Source organism: Chanodichthys erythropterus, chromosome 5 (assembly GCF_024489055.1).
Source record: "Chanodichthys erythropterus isolate Z2021 chromosome 5, ASM2448905v1, whole genome shotgun sequence".
Classification (NCBI taxonomy): Eukaryota; Metazoa; Chordata; class Actinopteri; order Cypriniformes; family Xenocyprididae; genus Chanodichthys; species Chanodichthys erythropterus.
This window is the reverse complement of record NC_090225.1, coordinates 17913130-17940353: the sequence shown is the minus strand read 5'-3', so window position 1 is coordinate 17940353 and position 27224 is coordinate 17913130. Positions and strand designations below refer to the sequence as shown.

The window sequence follows — 27224 nt, the reverse complement described above, 5'->3', positions numbered from 1 at the left end:
ATATTAATAATATTATTGGGTAATACATTTACATTAAGGCAATATTCATGTCCATATTGACAGAGCAATAAAAAACATTCTTGTTTGGTGTCTGGCCATTGTCTGTCTTCAGCTTGATCATTATCAAGTATCTTTTTCAAGCGCTTGACTTAAAAGACACTATAGAAAATAACATGCTACTAATGTGTTGGCTAACAGTAGCAAAATCTCGATGTCCCTCATACTCAAACGCTTTTCTTTACTTCCCTCATAGTGCCGTAATTAGTTCAAGCAGCGGTCAGCTGGTACTCTGAGACATGAGGGTCTGAGTGATCTTGGCCTGTACATGTCCTCTCTATTATTCCTCCACACAGTCAACAGGCCCTGCTGAAAATATACTCTGATCTTTCAAGAACATGTATAAAAAAAAAAAAAAAAAAGCGTCTCTCGCCAGTTGCACTTGAAGTAGCCGGCTAAACATCAGGAATTATCTCTCCCTCTTAGGTGATCTGGTGTTTATGAAGATCCTCCACTATCCTGTGAATTTCTTTATGGTGGAAATGAAGTAATGGAAATATAATTTCATTTTATCTTTAAAACTGTTGGTGGTTAATATGCTGAGCATTTCATGCAGAAAGAGAATCTGAAATGCCTGTGGCATCAAAATAAAATAAAGGCATCAGAATTGTTACTTTGGTGTTTACATCAGCAGTAGCCTGTTTCAGAAAACATATCAAATGCTTTTGGTTTTGTCATAGCCAATGTATCTAAATTTACTACAGCCATGTCAGAGTGGAGGCACTGTGTACTATATAAAAAAAAAAGCTATAAAATAGTTATTTACAGACACTCATAGATATATAAGAACTGCACTACCATTCAAAAGTTTGGGGTCAGTAAGAAATTAATACTCATTCATTATTAATAATTATTCATCAAGGATGAAATAAAGACATTTATAATGTTACAAAGTGTAAAGCTGAAAACAAATATATCAAGTCACCTTTATATAGCACTTTTTACAATGTAGATTGTGTCAAATCAGCTTTACATTGATAACAGATACATTATTTTGGCTACACAGCAGCTCTTAAAGAATAATGTCAATGCAGGCAGATCAAAGCACTGTTGAATATCAAATGTATCAAATATATCACTGTGTACACAAAAACATTAAGCAGCACAACCATTTTTCAGCTTTGAAAATAATAACAAATGTTACTTGAGCACCAAATCAGCATATTAGAATGATTTCTGAAGGATCATGTGACTCTGAAGACTGGAGAATTGATGCTGAAAGTTCACCTTTGCTATCGCAGGAATAAATTATATTTTAAAATATATTTAAAATAAAAAACAAAATTTTAAATTGTGATAGTATTTCACAATATTACTGTTTTTACTGTATTTTTGATAAAATATATGCAACCTTGGTGGGCATAAGAGACTTTGTACCGACCCCAAACATTTAAACACTCTATATAAAAACAATTGAGTCTGGCTGATTCCTAAAGTAGTACTGGGAACTATTACAACTGAAAACACAAGTAGTTTTGTGCTGAACATAAAACTAGGCCAATCTTTACTCAAAGACAAAAAACAAACAAACAAACAAACAAACTTACAGAGCTACAGGCATATTTGTTTTGGCAAAAAGGCTGGATGTTTGTGCTAGTGTCGTCTACGATCGTGGTAAATGTAACCTCTTTAATATGTCTCATGTTTGTGCTGGTCGTCTAAGGGTTATGCTGGTGGCCTGTCTGGGAAAAGTTAAAAAGCGAGACATAGGAACACACACACATCCACACAGCCCCCATTCCCTCCACTCATCAGTCGGTTTCTCAGCCCCCTGTGACTGGTGGCTTTGTGCTCCTCACACAAGGTGCACCTGATTACTAGACGGGAACACATTATGGCAGGATACAACTGACCCTAGTGCAGCCACACAAAGACAGGAGGAAAGACAACACGACTTACTCCAGGACAGGTCTCAGGACAGAACGCTCCTGAGACACTTAACACTCAGGTAATGCTCTCGGTGTTAAAACGCACCTGTTTTGCACATAAAACTAATCCAATAATGAGTGTTACAAAAATCATCTGAAACCACCTTCCTTGAGCAAGTATAATAAAAGGTGATAAAATATTATCTGAAGCTAATATTAATAACTATCAAGGGGGATGGGCTGATGACTAATAAATATGTATGTACACTAAAACCTATATATGTATGCGTGTGTGAAAATGTTTTTAAAAAATATATATATTTAAGATTTTTTTTTAGAATAATTAACACTTTTTTTCAGTAAGGATACATTAATTTGATCAAAAACGACAGTAAAGGCATTTATAATGTAACAAAAGAAAATTCTGTTCTTTTGAACTTTCTATTCATCAAACTATCCTGAAAAAAAAAAAAGTTCACAGTTTCCACAAAAATATAAAGCAGCACAACTGTTTTCAACATTTATAACAATAAGAAATGTTACTTGATCACCAAATCAGCATATTACAATGATTTGGAGTACTGATCACAGGAATTAGTTGCCTTTTAAAATATATTTGGTAACACTTTAGTTTAGGGTCATATTCTCACTGTTAACTTGTTGCTTATAAGCATGCATATTAGTATTTATTAGCACTTATAAAGCACATATTGATGCCTTATTCTGCATGACCATATTCTACATCTCTTAATCCTTCCCAATACCTAAACTTAACAACTAATTAACTATTAATAAGCAGTAATTAGGAGTTTTTTGAGGTATAACTTGTAGTTAATAGTTAGTTAACAGTGAAAACTAATTTAAAAGTGTGACTATATTCAAATAGAAAACAGTTATTTTATATTGAAATAATATTTCACAGTATTTTCATTTTTTTAACTGCATTTTTGATCAAATAAATGCATTCTTGGTGATCAATCTTACTGACCCCAAACTATTTATATATAAGAAAAACTGCTGTGTGTGTGTGTAACATTAAAGCAACAAGGTTTCAAATGCAGGCAGACTGTTGGCTGTTCACTGACTGTCACACCTCTTTGTAACCTTAACTGGTTCTTAGTTTAACAGATTTGTAGTGAGTCTAACTTGATTCAATGGCCTGTTTACCTGTGCGTGCATCTGCATTCTGATAGCCGGCCAGCCCACGTGTCCATCAAGCTGACACTGGCTACCCGCGCCTCACAGATCAAATGGCAGGCGCATCGGTGGGTCACATTAATCTTGGCTCAACTTTTGTGTTCCGGTGTTCTATAGAACATGTGATTCCCATGGAAATCTGTCTGGAATCGCCTCTACTCCTTCTCCGCAATTTTTCCCATCTCAAATTTCCTTGTCATTTGGTGCCGGAACTCATGGCCCCCCCCCACACACACACCTCCTCCTCTTTTACTTTCCTTTAGACTGACAACATGCAAGAAGGCTGAATTCAGCAGGTAAAGCTGGGGAATTATGAAAACCAGTCAGGTTGTATCAGGTTTAAGCCTGGCCTTTCATGACAGGAATTTTTAAGTCAGCTTTGAACTTCCCCAAGAGAAAAGACTGAGCTGAAGGGATAATGGGGCAGCTTCTATCATCATGATAAGGTTCTACTTTCACTTTATGAGAAATTAACAGTTTCAAATAGTAATTTATCTGAACACATTAATGTTTTGAGATTTAAACATATAGAAAACATATAGAATGTTGCTAAGAAACACATTAAATCATAAGGTAACACATATTCACTATTAACTAGGAGTTTCCCCTCAATAAATTCCTAATTACTGCTTATTGATAGTTAGTAAGGTAGTTGTAGTGTATATGTTCAGGTATGGGGTAGGATTAAGGGATGTAGAATATGGTCATGCATAATAAGGCATTAATATGTACTCTATAAGTACTAATAAACAGCTAATATGCTAGTAATATGCATGCTAATAAGCATGTTCCCTTATCTTAAGTGTTTCCTAACATAATTAAGACCTAACATAGTTAAAACTGAATAGTAATTTCCGATAGGTAGTAGAAAACACTAAACAATTCTAGGGCTATCAACTTAACATGCAATTTCAATAAATGTAAAATAACAACAATAATAATATTAATATTTTTAAACTTTGCGCAGGGTCTTAAATGATGTGAAACTCTTTGTGCATTATACTAAACAGAAAGATGCAATATAACATCAAATGTTAAAAATAAAGCAGATGTTTTGTGTGAACTGCCCCTGTTACAGACTAATAAACTCAGTGGTAAAATAAATTGCTGTAGGCCAGATTGCTGTATAAATGAGTCCTATAAAAATATAAACATTAATGGAAATCAGAAACCATAGCAAAAAAATGTACCTTTCTGTGTCCCAGATTCGAAGAGGAGCAAAATTCTCACAGCAGGCTGTTCCTGTCACAAAGGTGCTGCAAAGATATAAAGGTCTTTAGTAACAATTGCAAAATAGATGCATTCATTTTTAAAAGATACTTTTTTAACCTAGCTAATGTCAGCATTTAATAGGCATATAATAATTAATTATTATCATTATTATCATTTGTAGTAGTAGTAGTAGCAGCAATAGTAATTATTATTATACTGTAAATAAACCTTTATGAAAGCCATAAAAATCTGTGATTAAGAGTTTTCAGAACATTTGCTTAATCTTTGTTCCAGCATTTAATGTTTTTAGCATTTAAATACTGAGCAGGTGACGTAATAGCGGAGTAATATTTTGGCTCCTGGAGAGAATACACACAGAGCATTAAAAACAAATTTTGAAAAGTGAATGGAGCGTAGCGAGGTGTAAAGAGTGGCTGAAGGGTATGTTGAGACAGCGGATTTGTTCACAGATGTGTTTTCGTTCACGAGATATCTAGGGGGAAAAAGGAGGAACACTGTGAAAAAAGAAAAAGAAACAAAAACATTCGGATGCCCCCTTTTTAGTTGGGTGACAGGTTCAAATTAGTTGAGCAGGTACGGGTGGGCGGGTGTGTGACCGCAGTAGTTTTGACCTGCGTGATAGTCAGGGATTAGAGCCCTCCTGGACAGCTGGGATTGGCGGGTGAGGCTCAAGGCTCTCCTGCTCCCTGCATTGTGTTCAGAGGTGAGCTGAACAATAGGGCCCTCACACTAGTGAACACACAGGAATGTGCCTGTTTTAGCACTCAGGTATTCCTAAAATGCCCTGCTGGGATGGTCTCTTTCATTGACAGAATGCTTTCTCAGTCTCTGTGCCAACTATGTAATGTGTGTGCGGCGACAACGTGCCTTGCAGCGAATGCTTACTGACGCACCACGCGAGAGGCACGTAAAACTACGCAAATCACAAAGCATCTCCCGCTCTCACATACTTTCATACCTCTAGAGAAAACCCAGAGAAAGAGCAGGGGGCTCTTTGCCCTCCCACTAACATCAACCAAAGAAATGGGCTTCACAATGGAATACCAGTGTGGCCTCAAATTAACAACCAGCCTGTGTGAATAAGCTCTGTAGCGCCTGGTGTCCAACTCTAAACCCTCGGCACAAAAACAGAGAGGGACAGTGACCCTTCATTTCAATCACACACACACACACACACACACACACACACACACACACACACACACACACACACACACACACACACACACACACACACACACACACACACACACACACACACACACACACACACACACACACACACACACACACACACACACACACACACACACACACACACACAGGGACAGTTGGTTAGGCTTGAATGAAAAGGTGTGCTTGAAGTTTAACATGTGATGAGGTAAAAACATGATAAGTAGTACCAAACAACAGCCCAACAAGTCTTTGAAGATATAACATGGAGGCGTCGAGAAAATGAGACACATAAGCAAAATGCGATGCCATTTTTGGTGTGAAAAAGGCAGAAAGAAAGATAGACAGAGCGCGAGTAAAGTTGAGGGAACATGCGTTCTTGTCTGTGATGGATTCAGTTGGTTTGTTCATTGAGGACCCAAGCATATTGGCAAAGACAGCCATGGCAGCTGTCAACCCAGTTAGCGGTGGCCCATCAACCATATTCAGCTCGCCTGGCCAGTGCTGGCATTTTAATTACTGTTGGGTAAACTCATTTGCCCCAATGAAGGCCGTGCGCCCTAATAGAATATGCAGGCTGCCTGACCTTTGAACCCGTGTGACACAAGATACAATAGGGGCAAGGCCAAAGCTCTCTCTTCCCAGCCCTTATTACTCTCTATTACTTCAATTACTTATCCCTCAGTGAGTCCGATTGTGAAAAAACACAAGGGAGGGAGAGAAAAGGAGAAAAATAGAACACCACAATTAAATACATTTTTGTCTCCCAGACAAGTTCTGATTGATCTGAAAGGGACTCCTAGTGATATTATAGCTGTAAAAGGTCAAAGCCTCTCTCTCGCCTAATGTGCCTCCACCTTCCCTCGACCTTACCCCCCCCCCCCCAAACCGAAGAGCACAGACAATCTCCCTCCAAAGCCCCCGGCCCACGCTGCCCACCCCGAACCCCAACTCCTCTGCCCCAAAAAACCCAGCACGCCTCAGGATCATTAGAACATGTCAGGGGTTCACTGCCAACACAACCATTTTGGTAACCTAATCAGCTGACATCATTATTCGAGGAACTGTGCAGCATGAAATTAGTGCTGGGGTCACACAAACTTTAATTCAGCCCCTGCTGGGAGAGGAACTCCACAGTAACAACATTGTTAGGGCCAAACCAACACAAGCAACCACACATATTGGGTCAAGACCACCGCAAGCGCTTTTCGTACCAAACTGCACACATCACTGAAAATGTGCTGAGTGTACCTCAGAGATATGATGGGCTGTTTTTAAAATATACAACAACAAAAAAAATGTTACATATTTTTCCGTTTTACATATTGTTGTTGGTATAATTGTATGTGGAATGCAAACTAAAATATACAATTTTGTTCAAACGTTTGAGGCTTTTTTTATTTGTTTTGAAAGATATTATACTTTCCTGAGCTTCAGCACATCAGAATGATTTCTGATGGATCATGTGACACTGAAGACTGGAGTAATAGCTGCTGAAAATTCAGCATTGCAATCAAAGGAATAAATTACATTTTAAAATATATTAAAATAGAAAACATTTATTTTAAATTGAAATAATATTTCACAATATTACTGTTATAAGATAAACCTTTGAACGGTAGTATATAAACAAAAAAAATGACAATAACAATAGTAAAAACATTGATAGTTTTAAGAATAAATGAATTAAAAATAGAGATGCTACTAACTTGGTTATATTTTTCAGTAGTATGACAGGTCACTAAATGTTTCTCAAGCTATAAAATGCTATATAGCTTTCTATATCACATTATATTGTGTACACAGCTTTACAACTGAGCAAAATGTGACAAAGCTTCTAGAAAAAACAGGTCAAGTAGTCAAGCTGTTTTTTTAAAACATAGTAGCTGGTCCATGGTGGTCTACCAGCTCTGACCAGCTTAAACAACCAGCTGGTAGGTCAACCACCTACAACAGTTTGTATCAACAACAAAAAGAAAGAAAAAAGAAAGAAAGAGCTATTTATACCCAACTGAACCCATAAAAATGTTTTGTTCATATTAATGTATTTAGATTGATTCAGTGATGTTAAATACTACTGACTTGAATAAAACCAGTTAATTTAGATGTTGCCATTTTAGGTTATTTTAAATCAATTGGTTCATTTCATTCAAACTTGATCAGATAAAGTTACTTTTTGAATATTTAGTTAAATACTGCCTTTTATCACAATGTTTTTGATTCAAAACTAGCTATTCCCCCATTATCTCCCAACAAAAGAGCACAAAACATGACTACAACTGAAATCAGAATTGCAAAAGACAAACACAGACTAACCAGCCATATTTAAGCCAAAAAAGGATAACATAAAAATGAGAAACGGTGATGAAATATTTCAACTCTATATTTATCTAAAGATAAATTACAATAGAATCAAATAATCAAAAATGAAAAATGACACTTAAATTATCATTAATTGTGTAAAGACTATAATAAATGAGGAAAATATTTTAAACACAGAGAAATAAATTTATTGAACTCAAATGCATCTCTCTGTCCTAAAGGCCCATGGGTAAAGACAGGGTTCAAAGGGAGTTTAACCCCCCGTGCATCAGCCTTGCAGTGGATGTTGTTCATTTGTTATAGCTGACCCCTGGCTTTGTTCAAGGGGATGTTAGAGTGCTTTCATCTTAGTCCCTAAATATGTTTGAATTGAAAAGGGTTATGATGTATTTATATTGGCTGGAGGAACACAATAGACAGGGTCTTTCTCTTTCCCTCTCTGTGTCAACCCTCCTGCCCCGTCTTCCAGCCCAGCTCCCCCAAGCCCCCCTCCTGCCCCCCTGTTCAGCTCACACCCGAGTTCACAGACCTTTTGGCTTTCTGTTCATGTGCCCTGCATCTGAGGTCAGAGGAACATTCCATACACCACCTTTTGCTTAGCGGAGTGGAACAGGACTGCATCAATTTAGACCAAAAATACAAAAAAACAAAAATCCATGAGAAAGTCAGCAGCCAGTATACGCAGATCTCATCTTAACACTTACCTACCACTAAATAAATGACAAGCACATCTATCAGTGCTTCAGATTAACAAAATGAATAGGTAGTCTTAAAAGGGCTTTTAAAATTAAACATTTAGGAGCCAAATTTCAAAATAGTTAGCTTAAACATGACACAACTGATGTATGGCTCCAACATGTCATTTACCTTACAGTTTTAGGGCATGTTGACACCAAGGATGATAACTATAATGATAACTTTAGAGTTTTAATAATCATTCTAATTTTATAAGAATGAAGAAGTCCACACTACAGCTATAACAATAGCAACAAAGAAACTTGATATCCTTGGAATAGGGCTGCAACGATTAATCGCGATTCATCGTTTGCAAAATAAAAGTGTTTACATCTAATATATATGTGTGTGTTCTGTGTATAATAATTATGCATACATAAATACACACACATTCATGTATATATTTAAGAAAAATCTAATAATTATATATAAAATAGTTATGTTTATATGTAATATAAAATATATATAAATATATACATTTATAATTCATGCATATATTTCTAAACTTTATACCTGTATGTGTGTGTATTTATATATACATAATTATTATACACAGAACACACACACATATATATATTACGTAAACTGAGACTTTTATTTTGCAAACGATTAATCGCGATTAATCGTTGCAGCCCTACTTGGAATCACCCATTTTTTCCAGCTGATAAATTATAAAAACATTTCTAGCCAATCAGAATCCACCTGGCTTTAAAGAACTTGAGTATTTAAAGTGACAGACAACAAAACTGCAGTGTGCACTTATAAAAAACTGAATGTTATTGGTCATTGGTGTGGACACTAATCTAGTTATCATTATAATTTTATATAGTTTCTTTATTCTTGGTGTAAACAGGTCTTTACTGTAAAGCAAAGATTCAAAATCACAATTTAGAATCACTATGCTAAACAAGGACCAATATTTTGTTGTGACAATGTATCTTTAATCACAAGTAATGATTCACATTTAATTAGAACTGGACACAACTGAAAAATGACTTGCTGGGAATCATGAGAATCAACTTGTGAACTCTTTAATGGTCTGATTCAAATTGCAAACTTGAGTTTGAGACAGTGAATTTTTGTGACTGACTCATTAAAAAAAGTAATTTGTTCATGAATCAGACATCATGCTGTGTTTGATTCTCCATACAAGAATCACTGGTGCACGCTTTAACGAGATATCTGACCAAACTGCATATGGATGCTTTGCTTACTTGACTTTCTTTTCGACTAGATTTTCAATTATTGTCACGTTTTTTTTGGTCACATTTCTGACCATTTTAGTCACAGTCTGGAGCCCCGTTTATGATGGCCTGGATCTGTGTCGCTTGTGCTACTGTTATTTCCATCTGGAAAACCTTTCTTCCCATTCGGAGCAGCAGGTTGCTTAGCAAAATGAAGTAGATTTAAAATGGTCACTGTTCAAAAAGGATATTTTAAGTCTCTTTTAGTATTGTTACAATGTGTCTGAACTTAGTTGTTTCATTTTAAGTCAAGTCTAACTATCTGTCTAAGAAAAGCACAGACAGTCATGCATAACACCACAGCCACAGAGTTAACTCCACAGCTAACTTCTGAGCAAAAATGCTTTTTAGGGAATAACAAAAGTTTCCATCTCAAATGCGCCTGGGGAACACCTGTATGTGGCATGTGTGTAATGATCTGCTTGTGCAAAGCCTGCATATTGACTGCAATTATTCAGGACACCACCTGCAGTCAGAGGCTATAGCTCCCATGCTGTGCTTTCAGTAGTAAGCGCCCTGTATTTAACGTGTGGGAACGCACATTCTGTCCGTTATCGCTTTATTGTTGCAGACTCTTTCTTTTCTTGCTTTCTTTCTTGTTTTTTCCCCTTTTTTAACTAATTGAATTCTTGACTCCTAAGACACGGCTCACCCTCCCAGCCTTATAAGAGAGAGAGAGAGAGAGATGAGAAGCAAAATGAATGACATGAATTTCACTCTTTTTTCCCCTCTCTCTCTCTCTTTTTGCTTGAATGAGGTGGAGCAAAGGGGGTGAAATTGGGGCGGGTGAGCTTAGGGTGGTAAAGAGGGGTACGTCTCGCTGTACTTTCATACTAAGGGTCATAGGTCACGCTCCCTCCGTTTGCCAGAGAGTGGCGTTTTGGGGGCGGTTTATCCAACAATCATTTTCTTTGGAAAATTTCAAAGGCAGTACCCCTGCAACATCTTTGTAGTTGTGCTTGACCAACTCTAAACAAAACAGGCCTCCCCAAAAAGAAGCCTTTCTCGCTTCTCCTTGGGGTTGCTTCTCTTTTTGACACTCGCGCCCTGTTTCTTTTCATCCCCCCTGCCTAGTCGCTGCGGGCTCATTGCAACTACTGAGGTAGTGTGTACTGCGCTCTTTGAGGCAAGCAGATAGACGGAACGCTTCTGTCCATAGTGGTGTGGCCTATCCCATCACAACATGCAAGAAGCACAAAATTATCAATATTTGCTATCTGTGTTTACATTCTCTGTATAAGACATTGATAAGCCATGTTTAAAACTGCCTGGATGATGAACAGAGACAAATTCATGCACAATTTGCATCGGCCAATGAGGACAAGCGCATTTGATCTTCCAAGTGAGGCCTCTTCATCTAAACTATAATTAAACAATGTCTGAAAAGCTAAACGAACCTAATTCTCTCAAGATCTGAGATGTGCATGTGGTATTAACAAGACCAAATTACACATATCAGGCTAATAAAGTCTTTCATACTTTCGCTGCAAGTGAAGTGCTGACATTAAACTAAAAACAGAAAAAAACCCAAACCCCACTTAATGAACTAGCTGACAGGCTCTGTGGTGCATGTGTGTGGGATATATTCAAGAGGAAGAGTGGCCGATGTACCTTACACACACTCTGGCTAGAGTTACCTAGGTCTGGATGGATTCTTCCAGACTCAACAAGTCCCATCTTGTCGGTTAAAATCTGTCATGTCTGACACTAGAGGAAACTATTTATCACAAGAAGCGCTCCCTACTAATTCTGCATCTACTGGTAAAAAGGGAACGACAGAGAATTTTAAATGTGATGGGTCAGACAGAAATAAAGCAGTGAAGGATGGAATGTCCAAAGGAAATCAGGAGATGTCCAATACCAAGTGCCTGCTACAATTACAATCCATTAAAGCTGTATAAATTAATATAACATAGACAAATATAATGATAAACAGTAATATTTAAAAATATACACTACCATTCAAAAGTTTGGGGTTGAAACTTAGAATATTATTAGTTTATTATTAGAAATATGAGTACAATTTAAAATAACTATTTTTTACAACGTAATTTATTCCTGTGATGCAAAGTCGATTTTTCAGCATCATTACTTCAGTCATTAGTGTCACATGATCCTACAGAAATCATTCTAATATGTTAATATGTTTCTAATATGTCTAATATGTTGATTCAGTGCTCATGAAACATTTCTTATTATCATCAATGTTGAAAACAGTTGATATTTTTGTGGAAAGTATGATACAAATATTCAGGATTATTTGATTATTATATTTGAAATAGAAATAATTTGAAACATTATAAATGCATTTACTGTCACATTTGATCAATTTCCTGCATCCTTGCTGAATAAAAGTGTTCATTTCTTTCAACCTTACCAACCCTAAACTTTTAAATAGTGTATAATAATTTCTTTAGTTGAATGTTTCCCAATTAAAATTAAATTTGGGGGGAAAAGTAATTTGTTTGACATTGCATTGCCTTCAAACATTTCTTCCAGATTTGATATCTAAATATTAACATAAACATATGGAATAAGAAATTAAAACACTTCATTTTATTTTAAACATTAATTTTGTAATAATCTATAACACAGATCTTCGGTAGCCCTTGCTTATTCCTTAATCGCATGGTTTGCTAGGAAGTCTATATGCTGTGGTTATGGAAGTGAGTATACAGGTTAATTGCCATGTAAACTGTCAACCAATTTTATCTCCAAAGAGCAACTGAAAGACTTGAAAGAGTAGCTTTCTCCTCTGAGAGCCACATTACCAACTGAACGAGTCATTCCAGGTCCTAAAACAGTGTCCTCAAGATAAAATGTATGCTAATCAGAGGCCATTAGTAGCAATCAGGGCCTTTCCTCGCACAGGAGCAGATGAATCAACATTTAGGGTGAGAGTCTGAAGTCTGACATGGCAGACAAAGACTAGACTGAGATGGGGGTGGGGGGCTGGAGGGGGGATGAACCAGTCAAGCTCACGGGTTACAGATCAAGAATCAGGAATCATTTGGGCTGCTGTGAATGGCTTTTTTTTTTTTTCAACATGCTGTCTCTGCTGTCTCTTTGATATGAGATTGTAAATGGAATTCAGAACAGAAGAGCAACCCACTGGAGTGAAATGAGAACAATGCAGGGAGCCAGAGTGCCCATTACCTTCGCAATGGGAGAGGGGCAGTTTTTTTGGAGTGGTCTCATAGTTAAGGCTGGGACCGCTAGCCATATGACACCATTTAGGGAATTTCAGAGCTAGCGTTCACATTGCAACATCAGCTGTGAAAGTCATGCAGTCACCGTGGAGTTCTTCAAGTCTGCACAGGACCTGTCCTGCCCATCGTTCACCCACATTACGCTTTGATATAACCACTGAAAAACCTGAGAAGAGGGTCCAATATAAAAAAAAAAATGCAGTGAAAAACCGAGGCACCTAAAATTGTAAAAAGCAATCTCAGAAATAGGACAAGAGCTACTGGCTATGGTTAGGATCAGTGACTACAAAAAGATAGACGACAGTCAGCCTTGGCATTTCGCTCCAGCCGGAATATCCCACTAACAGACCTTGAGATAAGGTTCCTTGGAAAAAACGACGGCAAAAAAGGAGGGAGGGTAACGGAACAGGCGAGGAGGGAGGTTAAAAAGAAAGAAATACAAATCAGAGCCTGAGCAAATGGTGCCGGGAAAAAGAGAGAAGGGCTATATTTTCTTACGTGGTTCTTTTGTTTTATACACAAGTGTGATTCTGCATTGGGTTGGAACAATACAGCCCCTAACACCTGAGTGTCAGAGGCGACCATATGCACACTCTTTCGACATCTTTCTTCTCTGTTCTTTCTCTCTTCTTTGTCCCTCACCCCTTCCCTCGGACCCGTTGCTCACTGCAGCGTCTCCTCTCTTGCTCCTTGTCCTTTAGATACCTCAAGCGTGAAGCTGGAACAATTACATTTGCAACACAAGGGCTTCCCATCTAGTCCTTCAGGTTTCCAAATTAAAACACACTGTGCAATCACTATTTTGAAACCCTCTGCATCTACAGTTTCAGCTTCTGACTGTTGTAGGAGTGAAAGCAGAACATACTCTCAATTAGAGGACATCTGTTGCTCTTTCTAATTGGTGGAGCTCACACATAGGAAACAGATCATCTTGTGAGGAAAAGATACTTTTTAACAAAAACTAAGTAGTCCTAAAAATACCAGCCATAGTATGTTATTTAAAATCAAATAATGGAAGTCAAAATTCTTTTTTCTTATGTGCTATCCTTTTCTTCCACTTGACCAGCGAACCAAAGAAATATTTTAAAAGTAATAGTTTTAATAGTTTAGTTCAGGGGTTTTCAAACAGATGCAGAGAGGTCTTTGGGGGTCTCCCAAAAAGTTCAGAATAAATAAATGTAATAATAATAAAAGCATAAAATAATGCAAAAAAAAGCAAAAAATAAATAAATATTGTATTAATATTAATACAAGTAATAATACAAATAGTAATAAACATTATTATGATTTTATGGTTTGATTCTGCTTTCTAAACACTGGTCATACATCAGGATATTAATCACAATTAATTTAATTATATTGACAGTACACACAGTTACACTACAGTTCAAAAGTTTGGGTTCGGTAAGATTTTTTAATGTTTTGAAATAATCTTTGCTCATCATAGTTGCAATTATTTGATTAAAAATACAGTAAAACCTGTAATATTGTGAAATATTATTAACATTCAAAATAACGGTTTTCTATTTTAATATATTTTAAAATGTAATTTATTCCCGTGATGGGAAAGCTGAATTTTCAGCATCATTACTACAGTATTTAGTGTCACATGATCCTTCAGAAATCATTCTAATAGGCTGATTTGGTGCTCAAGAAACATTTCTTCTTATTATTATTAATATTAATGTTGAAAATGGTTGTGCTGCTTAATATTTTTGCGGAAACCCCACTCAATAAAATTAAGGATTCTTTGATGAATAGAAAGAAACAGCATTTATTTAAAATAGAAGGCTTTTGTAACATTATAAATGTCTTTACCATCACTACTGATCAACAGCATAAACAGATCTTTATACATGAAAATATATAGCAATCTATATATTTTAGGAATGGATTCGGTGAAGAGGCATTAAAAAGTTTGAAAACCCCAGGTTTAGTTGACGCCTTTATTTCAAGTCAATTTCATCAACTTCTCCCACCGTCAATACATGTAAAGAAGTGTGGTCCATTATCTGGGTCCAGCAGTCTGCTTTGGAGGCCTGCTATTTCAGCCATCAAATTGGAGAATTAATGATGTGTATAATCGTCTCTTATTTTGAAATCTAAATTCTTGGCTGTGGAGACGGGGCAGCAGGGATTAATAACTCGGCTGAGTGACTAAAACTGCGTTGAACCATTGCATCTGCTCAAGTAGCAGTGGCTTTCTTCCGCTACACGCTGGCCACGTGACAAAAGATGAGAGCGTGGCCGAGCCGGTCAGTGTCCTTTGGTGTCTCCCAGCACACAGTGTTTCCATTCCTTCAGCTGTGCTGTGAAGGTGCGTTTGACGGATCAGTGGCAGGTGAAGGCTCTGCGCTAGTGTTACAGCTTCATGTGCCTGCGTGTCATTAAGTGTGTGGGAGTATACATGGCCGAGCAATCAAAGGCAGCAGGAGCAAAGGCAACCCCGCTTCGCCATAATATCCTGCATGTTTTTTTCTCTTTCCCTCTTCGCCTGCCTCACTCCATCCCACACTTGTTTAAACAGCTCATCACATTGGGAAACTTCCCAGATGTATTGGGGGAGAAACGGTTAACCAGTTGTAGACTGAAACAGCTCTCTAAAGTTCAAAAGTCTGTAACGATTTATCAGCTGGAAGGTTCAACACATTTCTGTGTTTAAAAAGTCAAGAAACACAAAGAAACATTCAATGATGTATCGCCACTCTCCTAGTGAGAGTTAAGAAGCGGGGAAAACAGCGTAGGGTACATTCGAGCATTTTAAGACCATAAAAAAGGGTCTTTTTCCACACTATGAGAGGGCAAAATTCTGCTTTCTAAGGCTTTAGGGGCCGGGATCACATTCTTCTGCATCTGCATTTCAGAGGTGTGAGCTAATTGACTTCAAAGCAATGGCATGGCAATAAATTGAAGAGTATGTATTAAAAAAGGGTCTGGCCACCTGCTTTGGGTTGCCCTGTCTATGACCACTTCACCTCACGAGCCGTAACGATGCCGCCACCCCCACCCTACTCTTTTAAACCCAATGATACATTCATTATTTGAAAGATCTCAAATTCTCTTTGATGAAAGCAAAGGTTGATGTTCAGGTCTGTTGGTGATTCATATGGTGAGAAGAACAGAGGAAACCAGTGAGTATGAAGTATGCAGCAGAATCAAACACATAATGTCTAATGAGTGAGACAGCCTGAAGCTGGAAGAGCATCATGGATACAGCAGAGGGAAATGCACTGTCCAAAAGCTTGAGGCCACTAGTCAAAATGCTTTTATTTTGCATAACAATTTGAGTGTAAAGTTGAATTGAAATATTTTTGCATTTAAACTTCTTGCATTTTGAGCATCTTGGCTTTTATTCAAAAAAGTTGGCATGATCACTGTCACAAATGTATAAATTTGCTTATACAGTGACCTATAAATTGTTCTGAAGCATAAATGTTTTAATTTTCCTCATAATGTTTCTTGTTTGAAATTATACAAATTTCTGTTCATTTCCAGGTTTAAATTAGATTTTGAATACCTGACTTTCAATGCCGTCTCAGGCTTTTTTTGCTGCCATACATAGTAACATAGTAGGGCTGGGCGATGTATCGAATGCTTTTGTCACGCGCATTTCTTCAGTAAAGCCGGTTCCCTGATTACCGCTAAATCGCCATCACCTGCTTTCAAATGAAGCGGCATTTAATAGACAGAGCCGTAGTTCACTGATAAGACACGCAATATCGCGTTCAATATCGATATGTATCGCCGTCGATATTGAACGCGATATTGCGTGTCTTATCAGTGAACTACGGCTCTGTCTATTAAATGCCGCTTCATTTGAAAGCAGGTGATGGCGATTTAGCGGCAATCAGGGAACCGGCTTTACTGAAGAAATGCGCGTGACAAAAGCATTCGATACATCGCCCAGCCCTATAACATAGTATTAAAAATTTTACTTTTAAAAGGAAAGTTCACCCAAAAATGAACATTCTGTCATCATCGTCTTTCCAAACATATATGACTTTCTTTTGTGGAACATAAAAGAAGATATTTTGAGAAAATTCTTCAAAATATCATCTTTTGTGTTCCACAGAAGAAAGTCAGTCTTGGAATGACTTTATCAAATATCTTTTATTCTTTAAAAATCAAGGACTGACAGCATCAAATTCATCAAACACTGGAACAAAAGTCTTTGGTAGAGTATATGTTAGCTTTGTATGTTAGATTTGTGGTTAGACTATTAACCACAAAGACCAGACAAATCTCATTGCACAAATAAATCATGAGTACAGGCTTACCATAGAGATGGACTGATGGCCACCGACCACACTCTGTCATACATGGGGATTGTATGTAAGCACTGTCCAAATCGATCTGGAGTCAGAGCCCAAATCTAAAATGACATTTTTTTTTAAAGAAATTAGCAAGGATGCATTAAATTGATCAAAATTGACAGTAAGGATTTTTAAAATGTTATAAACAAAATCTATTTTTTTTTTCATCTTTCTTTTCATCAAAAAAATCGTGTAGGAAATGTATCACGGTTTCCACAAAAAATATTAAGCAGCCCAACTGTTTTCAACATTGATAATAATAAAATATATATATTTTTTAAATAAATCTTTGCCATCACAAGAATAAACTACAATTTAAAATATATAACACAAAAGTTATATTTTAAATTGTGGTAATATTTCACAATATTACTGTTTTTTGGTCACATAAATGCAGCCTTGTTGAGCATAAGAGACTTCTTTCAAAAATAGAAATTGTGTGAGAAGAGATGAGGCATTAATATGTGCTTTATAAGTACTAATAAACAGCCAGCTAATAAGCCACTAGTTAAAAGTGAGAATTGTTCCACATATTGAAGTGTTAACAAAAAATCTTACCGACCCCAAACTTTTGAATGATAATATATGTTGTACAGCAATGAGTGTAAATGTTTAGAGCCTTTGCTTTTCCAGGAAGTATGAATTCCTAATGTCTTTCCAAGGTGTTTCTTAAATATAAGCTGTAGCATCACTAGGATGATGGACTGATACTTTGACATCATACTAAATAGACCCATCAGGAGTAGCACAGGGTTGCTCTACATAACAGCTTTAACACACATAACTTTAATTTACATTGAGTTACTGGAATTGATTTAAAGATTTATTAATTGCATAATAAAACTCTACCGTAACTAAATTCTTCTCTATACTGCTCACGTAACCTTCAAAATCAATTGAAAGCCACAGATTAAGTGAACAGAATCCAATGCAAGACACCTAGTCATGGACACAGCTATGATTTTTCATTTTTACTTAAATGAAAGCAAGAACACACACATTCACTAACCTTTGAGGTCTTGTCTCTGGAGCCACTGACTATCACACCCCCTTTACAGTCAATGCAGTTCACCTCCTGATTGTGACCGTAATACTCCACAGAGTAATCACTTCCTTTGTCATGAACAATTATTTTACCATCTCTGAAAAGAAAAAAATAGACAAAGAGTAAACATTCGTATGAATAATTCTACATAGAAGAAGAGCATTAGAGCAAATAAACATCAATGAAAAAAATAACAAAAAAAAACAAAAAGCTTTTCTGTTCAGGATTATGTGTTTAAAACCACAAGCTATCCCAAACAATCGAACTACAAAGTGTGGACTCACTGAATGGCTGAACTACTATAGTTAATATTTTACTGTGTTTAAATTTAGGAAATACCTTGTGGCACAATAACAAAAAAGAGGGAAAAAAGCACATTCCTATTTCACCTTTCAACTGAAGAATACTGGTGGCTGTGAGACATTTTTTTTTGAAGGTCTGGATATCAAACTAAACCTTCATTGCATGTGTGACAATGGAAATCACATAAATTTCTCATTTTTAAAAAAAATAAATTGACAGATTATAATAATAATCAAGTCAGCAACAACCATATGATAAGACTAGATGAGCAAGTGATTCCTCATCAAATCTGTTCATTCAGTTGCTGAATTGATTATTCAAATTAAATACAATAAAATAAAATAACTGAATGACCATGGATTTACCCTCCTGCACTGATAAGGTGTGTGTCTGTCAGAGTGAATCTGCACACGTCCTCTCGGTGTCCCGAGAACAGGGCCACGCGTTTGTTCTGAAACTTCCCCCCCCCAGCTCTCAGATGGTACGCACTGATGTTTGCTGCCTGAGAGAGATACAGCACATCACAGTCCAGCTGTATCCACGGCAACAAGCTGTGGGCGAACAATCAAGGAATGGAAATTACTCCTACGCATGTTTTTTCTGTAGTTCAATCTGTATCTTGGGGCTTAAGGTGACGAGGAGGCTAATAAAAAAACACAATAATGTCTTGTCCATATTGGCAAGGTCAACTACACACCCTAAGTCAGAGGATAAATGTCTGAAAAAATATGTATTTTGGGGTTGGACAATGAAAGTATGACATCTTCCAACTTATTTTTGAATTCCTTTTTTCCCCTTCTCCCTTTCGAAGTACGGGGTGGGTCACATTATAGCCATTTTATTCCACTAGTTTGAGCAATTGTATTTCTGCATCTGTATATGCCGAGTTATTTTATACATACAATTCAAGTTATTTATGCATTTTGATGAAATTTTTGTAAATAAAATGCAATATGTACTTGACTGGAGTTAAAAGGACTTTTATAATAAAAAATAACAACTCACTTAATTTTCCATTTTAAAAGTATTTCTTTACGACAGACTCCATTGATCCAGTTGTGGGACACCCTCACTCTGTCCTTAAGAGGAATGGAAGGACATCTGAAAAAAGAAAAAAATGGAGGATGCTTAGGGGATTGATGGTTGACATTATTTGATCTTAGTTTAGATAACTTGCTAAATAAAGCAATTAATGTCTTCATGCTCTCCCCTTTGAAAGCAGACTGAGAGGATTCTGACATACTGCTTCTTTATAATTTCTTTCTAGCATACGGTGAAGACGGAGCTGCAAACCTATTTGTTATGTGCTATGTGTGATTACAATACAGTATGCAAAATATAGGCTGCATAACCTGCTTTTGCTGAGTTCAAAATGTTCCTGGGTCAACATTTTTGTTTAGGTTTAAAATCATGAATTGGTGCTTCTACATCAGTGTTATTCATCTATCATTTCCCTCTGATTTTTGGGATAACTTATGGGTAGGGTTAGGTTTAGGTGTAGGAATAGGGTTAGACTAAATTTTCAGACTGGAATGTTGTTCCAGGATCAACAAAATATGTTGATCCAGGAATGCATCTAACTCAGCAAAATCAGGATGTGCAATACAGGCTAGTAAATAACTTTGTCTGGTGTAGGTGAGATTATAGAGCACATTTTTATGACTTGGCACTTTCCACAAATAGGATAATGCCTGGAACTTGTACATTTTTTAAACTTTTCAACAAACGATCAGTAAAAGGAGTTGCTTAACCTTCAGAAAATACGGACCAAAAACCTCAAGGAGTCAAACTAAACATATTTTCTATTCAGTCTCTGTGGGGTTTGAAATCTTTGCAACCCTGTCACCACAGTTTGGGTCAAATGCTTTAAAAATGTTATGGCACATCAAAATTCGTATTCGTGGAAAGTGACTGAGGGGCTACTTCACTTTGGTCTAATCTAAACAATTATACAAACAAAAACAGGTTATTTTATCCAATCTCCAATTAATCTACTTATACTTAGTACAGTTTTTCGTCTTGAGGTCCCTTTCACATACAGGGTTGCACATGTAAACAAAACCCACATGACTAACAGCGTAAAAAATGTACTGAATCACAAGATACGCTGTTTATATTACGTCACGACGGCTACGAATGCGCGTTGTTTACGCAGTCTACGTAGTTCTGTTATTCTATGCGTAGGCCGAGAAATATTAGCTAGCAACACAGCTAGTCAATCTCAAAATCCTTACAAATCTATTCCTTGTCGTGTCAAGCCAGTATTAATAATGTCTTTAGCTATTTTCCTCCAAACAACGTCTCTGGAGATGAACTGGTAGCTTCTCTTGCACGCTTGAGAGAGGCGGCAGAGCGATCTGGGATCCAGGTAGGACAGGACGAGGAACAGCACATCCTCGGGTAACTGAAACAGAAACATCGCGGCTCCTTCTCCAGATCAGCGCCTCTTCTCTTTTCTTTGTCACGCTGTGTCTGCCTCCAATGATATGAAGGCCTTTATTGAGAGGACATTCGTCGGTTTGACGTAGAAATGCGCAGAAGCCCATGTTTTTCTCAAAGCGTGTAGTCACAGTAAGCGAAGGAAGCCATCACAACCAGTAAAATCACGTGATCCACGCAGTGCGTGCAGTGTAGTGACTGACCAGAGCCAGTGACTCAAATTAATACTGTTTGCTGTGGTAGTCTACTTTTCATTCGCTCTACTGTTTGTATGACTAGTTGCTGGAGCATCTGTGATTTTTTTCCTCTGTTTTTGTTGTTGTTGATGAAGATGATTCCCCCCCCCAATATGGAATCAATTGAAATGTACTTGAGAATGAATCAGGTGGTTAATGATAATATAAAGTAACGATTACTTACTTAATATACTAAGGAAGAAGAAGGAAGGAAAGAAAAAAAAATTCTACATAAAAGTTAATTGTTTAATTTTTTGTTAATAACATAAAGGGCAATAATTTCGACTCAAGTTCTAGTTTAAAAAAAAAAAAAAAAAAAAGCAAAATTTTGGTATACCCTTTTCAAATTTTTGTTTGTGAATATAGTATTTGCTATGCAAAATTTAGAAGTTCACAATATACTCCATCATCTCACTTCTGTGTATTTAAGAGCAACATCTTTCAGACACAACTCAAAATGAATTTACCAGTGATGAGGATAATGCTATGAGATATTATGGCTAATAGTTGAGCAGTGTGGTTTTTGTTAAACCTTCCTATTTCCCTTAGTCCCAAAGTGCATTATGTTGAAAAAATAGTAAATGCCTGGTTCCAATGCAATGTGGTATTTCTAACTCACTAGATTGCTGCAATAAAATCAGTTTTAAAAATGGGGCAAAATTAAAACATCTCAAAATAGCCAAATACAGTCAGATTAGTTATTAAAACTCTTACAAACCTCTTCGTAATAAGCTACATGTACAGAAAAAAAGACTATTAAAGGGGTGGTATAATGCCATTTTTACAAGATGTAAAATAAGTCTCTGATGTCCCTAGAGTGTGTATGTGAAGTTTAACCCCCAAAAAACTTTTTAAAGCATGTTAAATTTGTCACTTTTTGAGGGTGAGCAAAAACGCTCTGTTTTTGTGTGTGTCCCTTTAAATGCAAATGAGCTGCTGCTCCTAAGCAGAGGGTTTCAAGAGCTCCTGTTCAGTGTTGCCAATTTAGGGATTTTGTCACTAAATTTAGTGACTTCCCCACAGTCTTTTTTCAAAAGTTTAGAGACAAATCTTGCAACTTCTTGGACAAACCTTATTTAGATTCTTATTTTGCCCCCTAATTTCTATTCATATTTATATAGATCAATGAATTTGCCATCATTTAGCTGCCAGTTTTAGCTACTTTCAATTCGTGTTAACACATAGTGTTAGCAGTGCCGATTACCTCACGAAGACTCACTGAAAATGTCAGAAACTGTTCAGCCTTTTATGTTCAAACCGGAGTCGGATGGAGAGACTCCAAGAAGTGACAACATGTAGAATGCAACAGGATGTTTTTGAATGGTTAGTTGCTTAATTAATGTAGCTAATGTGGGATATCTTAAAGTCATTGATTAGCATATTCTGTCATGATAATCTATAAATCACTCATGTGGGAAGTGTTGTAAAATGCCTACAGAGCCAGAGAATATATGCTGCATGAAGATAGAACAGTTTAATTACGGTTATAACTTTTGTTGGCATCTTGCTTTTATGACATGCTATTGCATGTACTGTATTGCAATAACATGGCCTCACCCCTTTGTTGCGTGTTCCTGGGGCAGGGTTTATGTTAATTTTAAGGTTTTAAATTTTGTTGTAGTCCTTAAACAGAGAATTCTTTAAAAGAAAATATCTCCCTTTCCTTTGAACCTTGAGCATCGTAACTTTGCAGATGTTGTTTGTGCACTAACAGCAACATTACACACTAACTAAAGTTAAAAAAGTGGAATCATAATAAACCACCCCTTTAAAAATTCATTTGTATAATAAAAATTGTGTATAATGCCACAAAGTCTGTTCATCAGAAATAGTTAGATCATTTAGATGCATTTCCATTTAGTTAATGGTAATTTACATTCATTTTGAGCTTATACACGGCGAAAATAACAATAAAAAATAAAATGGCTATTACCATGTTTTAGGCTTTATTAAAAACTGACTTGAATGTAACTTTTTACAAATCTTATAGATTTGTGAAACTGTTTATCAGGTCAACTAAAAGACAGGTCATAAAAGAAGCATTTCACAGTCCAGACACAGAATTGAGGTTTGTAATTATTTGTCTTCTCCTCTCATCTCTTGTGCCTCTATAGATGTTATTTCTCTGAAGATATGCTCAGTTGCTTGTGGAATGCAATTTTGTTCTTTTCTTCCTCGGCCTGTCCTCCAATCACTCAGCTTGTCCACCCCTCACTCTATGGCACATTCAATTGCCTTGATGTTTTTTCTTCTTTTTCCTCTTCTTTTTGTATGGTGAGTGTCTTGTAATTGACAGAGGACCCCATCTCATGTAAGCATTCATGGCTTGTCATTCTACAACATGTTTTTTATATTAGTGCCACAATGGGGCCATTTGATCCTAGGTTATGGTATGTGATTGTCAGTAATGCGACTACTTGGTGGCTGCCTTTGTTTGAACCAAAGTGGTGGCCTGACCTCAGCCCATTCAATGCGGTGACCAAGTTACACAGGCCTCTGTATCCTTTTACTTTTCTCTATCTCCTTTACTGAGCCGAGTTTAGTTCAATACACTGTCACAGATATTACCTCTTTAACAGCCACATCCTCTCTCTCTCTCCGTTGCTATAGAAATCATGGTTTACAAACTTAATTCTTAACTTTTAGCCTTCACCAACTCTTTTTTTTGGCAATAATTGGAGTTTGTTAAAAACCCTTACAATGTTTCACAAGACACTGGTGACAAATATTGTTAGTGTATTGTTAGGCTGTTTAAAACATCAAGATGGAAATGGAAATGAAGGAAATACCATTTTTTTTTTTTTTTTTTTTTTTTTTTTTTTGCTGTTTAGGGAGTCCAGTGGACCTGATAGTTAGTCAATGTACATTGTAAAGTATTGCTTTATTGCGGTTTGAAGCCGGTGAAATTTTTAAAATGTTTTTTTGAAAGACATCTGTTTAGCAAGTCTGCATTTATTTGATCAAAAATACAGTCAAATATTAATATTATGAAATAGAAACAGTTATTTTAAAATGTTATTTAAATTTAATACATTTTAAAATGTATTTTACTCCTGTGAAGGCAAAGCTGAATTTTCAGCATCATTACTGCAGTCTTCAGTGTCATATGATCCTTCAGAAATCATTCAACAAAACCCACCCAATTGCTACTCAAAACTAGCCCAAAACCAGCCCAATCGCGTTACACGTATTGGCATTCCGGGGGGTAAAATCCGTGTTTTTGGCGGGGTTCCCCTGGTAAAATTTACATTCCAAATACATGTTATTTGGGGGCGCTTCAACCCTCGGACATTAAAAACAACTCGCAGCAAAAGTGTTAAAGGAGCCCAAATCTGCCGGAAAACCGCAGACTTGGCAACTCTGATTCTAATATGCTGATTTGCATATCAAGAAACATTTTTCATAAATTTTAACATTTGTTCTGATTAATATTTTTGTGGAAACTGTGATAACATTTTTTTTAGGATTCTATAATGAATAAAAAATTCTAAAGAACAGTATTTATTTGAAATAGAAGATTAATTTCTTTCAAATCCTTTTAAAAATAGTTCATATCATTCCTTAAAGGGACAGTTCACCCATAAATTAAAATTCTGTCATTATTTTTTCATTCTAATGTAATTCTAACACTCAACATGCTATATTACAAACAGAACAGAACAAGATTTAAGTCATATTCACAGACAAGCTCTCCTTAGCACATTCAGAGATCATGAGAGAGATTCAGTCTTTTGAGTTGGATCTTTTCAATGAATCACTGATCCTGAGTGAGTCATTCACAACGTGGACCGATCCGGTTCTTGAGTCCAACTCACAGCGTTTCTCAAGTTAACAGCTCACTGGAGGGGAAGATTATCAGTTAATAATGACTTACATTTCGGTCTTTTTCTCAAACAAAACTATCATATGACTTCAGGATATTTGGAATGTGGTAAAGTTGTCAGGCGGACTCCTGTATTGATGTTTTTTTTTTCTCTCTCTCTTTTAGGATTCTGTTTTGTGTAACATATACTTGATACATAAAAATGCTACACATAAAAGTGAATAATAATGACATAATTTTCATATTTGGATGAACAGTTCCTGCAGATGAAACATGGCGTTCCTCAATTAATTAACCTTTGAATTTCAGGTACTCTGATTAACTGTGCCCCAGATACTGGAAATTCTAAATTAAAAAAAAAAAAAAATCATTTATGGTTGGCTTTCCAGCTGAATTGTCATGACTGAAAGGAGAAGGAGGGGGAATCTTCCCTTTTGATCTTTTTAGAGGGGTGCAGGGTGCTCTGTGTGGCTGGCAAACACATTTAGCCTGTAATTGTTCAGATCATTCAGACAATCAGCCTTAGAAATGCATGGGCAAACAAAAGATTACAGCTCCAATTGGAAAAGTCAACAGTTCCTCCATATGTCTCATATACAAACAGTCAAACTGTCGTGTCCCATCTTCTCTTTGAACAGTGTTTGCATGTTAATTATAACTTTGTGAATGGCTGTTGAATTGTGCGCTTAGGAATAGTGCTAATATAGTGTTGCTATTTTTTGACATGAACCTAAATTTGTATGTCATGCATATTTGCTTCAGTAAAACCATACTGATCTGTTACTCTCTTTCAGTGTGTAAATTACTCAGCATAATTACCATAAAAAGTTTAGACTTTTAATGGCTTAGTCATTGTGAACACTACAGATCTCAAATGGGTGCTAGAAAGAGCACTCGAGATGGACTTATCTCCATCATTTCAACCCATGTTTCCTCCATTGAGCTCCAATTTGCAGGAAGGGTTTTATGACCAGGGTTAGGCAGAATGTGAAGTAAAGGCAGCTTAGAGGTCTGGGTCATCCCATTCTCTCACCCCTGCCATTCTGCCAGTTCAGCAGGGGGGCTTGTACAAGTCTAAATTGCTCCCTAAGCAAATTAAGAAGGTAGCCCTGTTTGTTTATCAGGGGTTAAGGATGACGGTTGCAGCTCAATAAAATGGATGAAAGCAGTTTTGCGTCCCCTCTTTCTCAGTGGAATTGCTCTTCATTTGCATGGCATCACAAGCTGCACAGAAGGTGCGATTTTTCCCACAACCTGCTGGATCCCCTGGGTTTCTTACAACTTTATGGTCATGGAGACAAATTTCAGGGGAAACTGAGGACTGATAATGCAGAATAACCATGGCGAATCATCAAGGTCTGTTAATCAATAGCAGACGTCATCAATGTGAAAACACAGGGAGTCAATTGGTGGTTCCGGTGGTTCTTTTATTTGATCACCAACTAAAACCCTTTTAAGTGCTTTATTAGTAGTATTTTGGGGAACAAAAATGTGCATTAACTTTTTTTTTTTTTTTTTCATTTAACAAAGATTTTGAAATCTACTGGAAAAGAATGTATTTTAGATCCAGATACTGGTCACCATTTTTATTTTTTTTTTTAGTTTTTCATCATTTTTAATCACATTTCCCTCTTAAAAATAAAGGTTCCAAAAGGGGTTTTTCGCAGTGATGCCACAGAAGAACCATTTCTGGTTCCCCAAAAAACCTTTCAGTGATCAGTGCTTAAAAGAACCATTATTTTTGTAATGTAAAGAACATTTTTATAATCTGAAGAATGTTAACCACCATGTAACATTTGCAAATGTGTATGTACATATTTTAAAATGGTTGCTTGCTTGTGTGATTTGTTGTTTTCCAAATCCCTTTTCAAAAATCTTGAATTAAAATCACACCTGGACCACAAAAATATAAAAAAGTTTGACTGGTTACTTATCTTTCTAAAATATAAATCTATTTAAATGAAGATTTGCATCTTTAGTCTGCCCTTAGTTTGTCAGTTTTAGATTTAAAATGTGTAGGTTTTGTC

At 36.5% G+C, this 27224-nt stretch overlaps 1 protein-coding gene across 1 annotated transcript in view; it reads right to left on the bottom strand.

The window, feature by feature from the left end:
* The window catches only part of fbxw4 (F-box and WD repeat domain containing 4), a 28480-nt gene extending 7109 nt beyond the window's left edge, over positions 1 to 21371 (bottom strand). Inside the window, exons 1-6 of the mRNA XM_067386359.1 lie at positions 20934 to 21371; positions 19705 to 19800; positions 19065 to 19250; positions 18361 to 18493; positions 17316 to 17410; positions 4313 to 4378 (exon numbers count right to left, since the gene is read on the bottom strand). Coding sequence (XP_067242460.1) covers positions 4313 to 4378; positions 17316 to 17410; positions 18361 to 18493; positions 19065 to 19250; positions 19705 to 19800; positions 20934 to 21118 — 761 coding nt within the window. The 5' untranslated portion in view covers positions 21119 to 21371. The remainder of the gene's footprint in view (positions 1 to 4312; positions 4379 to 17315; positions 17411 to 18360; positions 18494 to 19064; positions 19251 to 19704; positions 19801 to 20933) is intronic.
* Positions 21372 to 27224: the final 5853 nt, after the last annotated feature.